Source organism: Cebus imitator, unplaced genomic scaffold (genome assembly GCF_001604975.1).
Source record: "Cebus imitator isolate Cc_AM_T3 unplaced genomic scaffold, Cebus_imitator-1.0 Scaffold145, whole genome shotgun sequence".
In the NCBI taxonomy this organism is placed as follows: Eukaryota; Metazoa; Chordata; class Mammalia; order Primates; family Cebidae; genus Cebus; species Cebus imitator.
The window spans coordinates 2,716,355-2,722,354 of record NW_016107460.1 but is presented as its reverse complement, the minus strand read 5'-3'; the positions used below and the strand labels follow the sequence as shown (position 1 = coordinate 2,722,354).

The 6,000-nt window shown below is 33.5% G+C and overlaps 1 protein-coding gene across 1 annotated transcript in view; it reads left to right on the top strand.

Moving 5' to 3' along the window:
- The window catches only part of FREM2 (FRAS1 related extracellular matrix 2), a 186,945-nt gene that overhangs the window by 171,838 nt on the left and 9,107 nt on the right, over positions 1–6,000 (top strand). Inside the window, exons 17-18 of the mRNA XM_017542495.2 lie at positions 3,390–3,582; positions 5,050–5,154. Of these exons, the coding sequence (XP_017397984.1) occupies positions 3,390–3,582; positions 5,050–5,154 (298 nt within the window). The remainder of the gene's footprint in view (positions 1–3,389; positions 3,583–5,049; positions 5,155–6,000) is intronic.

The following is a 6,000-nucleotide window of genomic DNA, read 5'->3' as shown; positions in this document are numbered from 1 at the left end:
TAGCAGGGGGAGAAATGCCACATGTAGGTGATGGGGAGGAAGGCAGCAAATCACACTGCCATGTGTGTTCCTATGCAACAATTTTGCATGTTCTTCACATGTACCCCAAAACCTAAAATACAATAAAATAAATAAATGGGATAAAAAAATAAAAATAAAAAAATCAACATTTTCATTTGTTACAATTCAACTTATTGTAATAATCAAAAAAGGGGTTTTATACAAGGTATTTTTATGCAGTTTATAATTAAAGCACTTATTTTACAAAAGGAGGGAAGTGAATAAATGGACAAGGGCTGATCAAATGTTGGCCATGATAATATAAATACATTCTTGCAAAGCACCATTGTACCAAAGTCAATAAACAAGAAACACCAGTTGACTTTAAGACAATGACGAAGATTAAAGCTTATGGGAAAAAAAATAAAGGATAAATGTCTGAAAGCAGCACCAGATCCTTCACTTGCAAATAAGCCTAGTCCAGTTTAATCTTCTTGGTATCCTCTCTACTTTTTAAAATTTTTCCTTACTCTTAACTCTCCACGTGTTAGGTAAACAGTGACTGATAAAGTTGCTCAATTTGCATGAATAAGCTACAGAAATGCAACCCCAATCATAGTTTTCACTTAAAACATGAAATTATAATGTACTTATGAGAAGACATAGCATAATTTTAGAAAAGTAAACAAATTTTTTCTTAGTTGCTTTGAGGAAGAATTATGCCTCTTTTTTACTGTGTATTTGATTTAGAAATATGAAATTTTGAGGCTGGAATATACTTGAGAGGTCATTTTTCCATCCCGTTACTTTATACTTTGTACACTGATTCTCTTTTATATGTAAGCCACTCTAAATTTTTTTTGCAAGATATATACTTACCCCAATGTATAGTAGAATAAACTTGACAGTGTGTTACTTTTTCCATAGTATTTGCATTTTACACTTTCCTTTTAAATATGGAATTTTAAGTATTGCTTGCCTTTGATGAAGAAACTTGAAACATCAATAAGGACATATGAAATCACTCGTATCTCAGTTTCTTTAAGATTTGACAGATGTTTCTTTCAGTATAAACAAATACCTTGAAAAGTCCTGTGATACAGGCTGAAAGAAAATTAAGCACTTTTTAAGATGACATCTAAAAGTTAGATTGATTGCATTGCACTCTGCACTTTTGAAGAAAGAAATGGGTAGGTGAACTAGATGGTCAAGGTAGCTTCGTTTCTGCTCCAGTTCCTCTAGGTAGAGATTCTTAGTAGACAGAAAGGAGACCTTGTTATGGGTACTAAGAAAATACAATGGAGTGCTGATTCTGTGTCCAAAAATGATCAAACTCTAGTTTACCACATCAAATAAAATCAAATAAGAATTAGTCGAGGAGTTGTACTCTAAGTAACTTATTCATAGGAAGTGAATATTAGTAATTCCCTCCAAAATAGCATACTCAGTAACATTTGATGGACAGAATATAATATTGGAAAAAAATTATTCTTAGCACCTATGAAGTTTAATTGGAATCTATGCCTAAAGCCTAATTATTTTTTAAAAAATAATTAGCTTCTATAAAGTTTAATTGGAATCTATGCCTAAAGCCTAATTATTTTTTTTAAATAATGGTTTATTAAAATCGTAAGGTAAAATATTAATCTTAAGGACCAGTGGCATATGGATTGACTTAATCACTGTCCATTCCACTGCACTTCAAAATCAATTGCTCAGTGAAGTAATAATAGCTGCCCTTAGAAACTACTGTCTCAAAGGACTTTTAATGCAAAGCACCTCTCCTGCTGGCCAGGCTAGCAGGTTATGGGGAATGCTAGCTACTATACAGCTGAGAATGAAATAACTTGTTTGGTTGATGGTTCTCTTCTATATATTTTTATTAAGGATTCAGGTCATCATTTTTGTGACATGAGCAGTTTACTTTTGACTTCATAATAATGTTATAAATCATAGTTCTCATGATTTAAATTATTCGCTAACTCATGCCTATGTGGAAAGAGAAGTAGACCATTAGCAGACAGCCTGATTCAAACTTCTGTGGAGTGTGATCTGACCTAAGTCCTCTCCTCTTATGTAGAAGAGGCTAGTTGTATTTCTCCTACTATTGTGCAGAGCTGTTTTGAGAATTAAATATGATAACCTTTGTTAGATGGCCTTACGACTGCCTTCTTCTTTGTTTGGAGTACGATGAAGTATGACAGAATAGAAAAAAGCATGGGCCAAAAGCTGAGTTCTGATCTTGGCTGAACCATTCAGGAAGCTTAGAAAATACTATGGGACATTTGCTTTCTTCCTTTGCATCTTAATTTTATCTTCTTCTCTTTCTACCTGTCATCCATTGATCCATCCAACTATCCATATATACATATAAATATAATTATGGTCAAGAGTGAAAATATTAAGTAGTGTTTGTTGAGAAGCTAGTACAGTGTCTGAAATATGGTAACTACTCAACAAATAAATATTAGTTTATTCTCCACTATTCTCAACCCATCTGCTAAATACCAGAAGGAGAAAAGTATAAAATTCAAGGCAAAACACTTCATTTCAACTAATTATTCTTGAGATATTATAAATGTTATATGTCATTAGTAAATATATTTGCTTCTAAATCTATGTTTCATATTCTGCTAATTAAAAAAAAAGTAGCTCATAGCATCATTTTTCATAATAGCCAAACACTGGAAACAACCCAAATAGCATGAAGTGATAAATAGATACATAAAATGTGCATACAATGGGCTGCAATTCAGTAACAGGGGAATGAAGTATTGAAACATGCTACAACATGGATGCACCTTGAAAACATTATGCTAAGTGAAAGAAATCCATCACCAAAGACCACATCTTGTATGATTCCGTTTATATGAAATGTCCAGGATAGACAAATCCATAGAGACCTAGTGGTTGCCAGGGGCTGGCTGGGAGGAGAGATTAGGAGGTGACTGCTAATAAGTACAGGCTTCCTTTTGGAGGTGATAAAAATGTTCTAAAATTGATTGTGTTGGTTGCACAACTCCCTGATTGTACTAAAAACCATTGAACTGTTTACTTTAAATAGATGAATTATATGGTATATAAACTATATCTTCATAAAACTACTCTAAAGTAAAAAGGATTTTGTAAGTAGAGTATGCTCAAAATAATGCATGATCCTAAGCATTTCTGGTACATTTACTTTGTTGCCAATGAAGGTAGTTAGTGTCAACTATTTAATTGATCCAAAATTAAGTGAGGGGAAATAGTGTTATAAAATGCTGTCATTTCCTTTTCTCAATGATTACTCAAAATCTTCAGTAAAGTGAAAGGAGAAGATGGCTTGTAGAAAATTAGGCTCCTTTAGTTAACACTGAATCTTGTTGAGAGATGTAATTTTATTGTTTCAGGTCCTAAACCTAGTACAGTCCTATGTGACCCTTCGAGTCCCCCTGTATGTTTCCTACGTGTTCCATTCCCCCGTGGGGATAGGAGGCTGGCAGCATTTTGACTTGAAATCAGAGCTTCGTCTGACTTTTGTGTATGACACTGCCATCTTGTGGAATGATGGGATTGGCAGCCCCCCAGAGGCTGAACTTCAAGGTGGGTTAATAAGACTTGGAATACTCTAGTTTTGTAACCTATTTAAATTATTTAACAGGATGTTTTTGCTTTTGCTAAAAGTAGTACAAGAAACTTTCAATATATTTTCTTTTTCTATTCTATAATAAGTTCACCCTTTTCATCAAAAAACTCTTTAAATCATATTAGTGCTTCAAATTATTTATAACGTGATTATTAAATATAACTTTATATATTTCATGGATATTTTACTCTTGTGATCTATTTTAGGTGATTATACGTTACATAACACAACATATGTATTTTTCTGGGTTCTAGAAAATGGGTAGAGGAAGCTCCAGTGAAAACAAGAAATGAACAAAAGAAAAAGTTACACATTTTATTTCTGAAAATAAGAGGTGCCTTTTAAACTCTAATACAAATTGTTGTCTGAATTCTAGTTGTGACTCTACAACTCACTAGCTGTGAGATCTCAAGCATATTGCTTAACTTTTCTGAGACCTAATTTCCTTTGAATGATAGACAAAACTTCTAATATCTCTTTCTGATTTAAAATTCTATTCCTCTGAGACACTTTCACTGAATGTCTTTGAACTCCGATTGTGAATGCACTAGCTTGGGTTCACAAGCATTTGCAAAACTTGATTTCAACCTCCATGTTAGAATCACAGTTCAAAGTCCACAAGCATCAATATCATAAATCCGTTAGTGAGATGAGTGCCTTTTCCGTTTCAGACATATATTGCTGTTCTGATTCCACAAACATTCATACATTCAGTGTCATGCCAGTACTACATTTTACTAGCCAGCAGGAAAATAGAGTTGATTGTGCATCTTATATGTTAATCTACTCTCTTAAGCGGATTAAAATTATTTTAGAGCTATATGACGGGTAATATGATCACCCTGAATTATAATTTTAAATTATTTCAAATGCTTTAAGTCCATATCTTGTTTTAGAAGATACATATTTAAGTTAATCTTAATGAGGATTTTTCTGTGGTTCCCAACATCAACATAGGATCTCTGATTTCCTTTTGATTTTCCTGGAGCCAAATTTTATCAAACTGCTAAGTTTCTTGGGAAAGCTTCAGAGCTTTCTTTAAGTCTAGAAAATTAGGAATAATTCTGAATAACTCAAACCTATTTCTGTTTACATGTCCGAATCTCCATCATTTTGACAATTTTGTCATGTCTCTCAATTTGCAGCTTCATTTGTGTAAACTAAGACTTTTTCTAAAAACTTGTCTACTGTAATTGGTCTGTGTATTTTACGGTGACTCATGTTACTTAATAATTCATTTTGGCTTCCTTTTCTGCTTAGAAAAGAAAATGAAGATATTTCCTCCTCCATTGTTCAGAATGCTTCTGATAATACTGTTTGCTTAAAGACAAGACAAACTTGAGCAGGTTAATTTATGGAAGGAATCTGTACATAGGGGTCTCCGGCTGCATATATTTTCATTCTGGGTACTCTCCCCATTATAGGTTCCCTCTATCCAACCAGCATGAGGATCGGTGACGAGGGGCGCTTGGCCGTGCACTTCAAAACAGAGGCTCAGTTCCATGGCTTATTCGTGTTGTCACATCCCGGTAAGCCCTGCTACCTTTTAACAACCACTCCCCACACAACAAGGAGATAGATTCTCCTTCTTCACACATTTCAGCATGCTTCCCTGTTACCTTTGAAGCCTTTAATTCAAATGAATTGTACATGTGTGATTATCTCCATGAGGGCTTGATAATTCTTCAGCTTCATCTCAGAATCCACAAAATTATCATTATGCAGACTTTCAGAGAAAATGCAAAATAATTAGAGTAAAATTAAAAGGACACCCTATTGAGTTCATATTAAGCAAAGTTTTCCTTAGATAAAGAGCATAGGAATAATGATTTCTTTCTCTGCTTTGCTTCCATTGTACAAATTGAATTGCAGATATTCATTCAGCAAGCACTTCTCTGTTCACAGCTTTTTCCTAGGTACTATGAGAAACCCTTTTAATAGGGTCAGAAGAGGTACTTCACTTTCGTATTTAGGTTTTGGACATTGTTAATTATGTTTAATAAGTATTGGCTATGCAATTTAATTGTGATGCACTGTGCTTTGAATATCAATAAGGCAGCCGTCAATAAAATCCCACATCTAACTTCATTTTTTTTAATAAAGGACATTTCATTAGAAAGAGCTTATTTTTTGACTCTCCATGTTACTAAACTGGTAACAGTTACTAAACTAGTAACATGCAGAGTGAAATAAAAAATAAGCTATTTTTCTGCCAACTTATGTTAGAATGGGAAAGGGAAAATAGTTCACTCAACATCTTTATATCCTTTCTTTTTGTAGGCTTGAATCCTAATAAAAGAGAGAATAGGGCTGACTAATTAGGAAGAGAAAGAAGCCTCATTGTACTTTTATGAAACTGAGCTACAAGAAAGAAA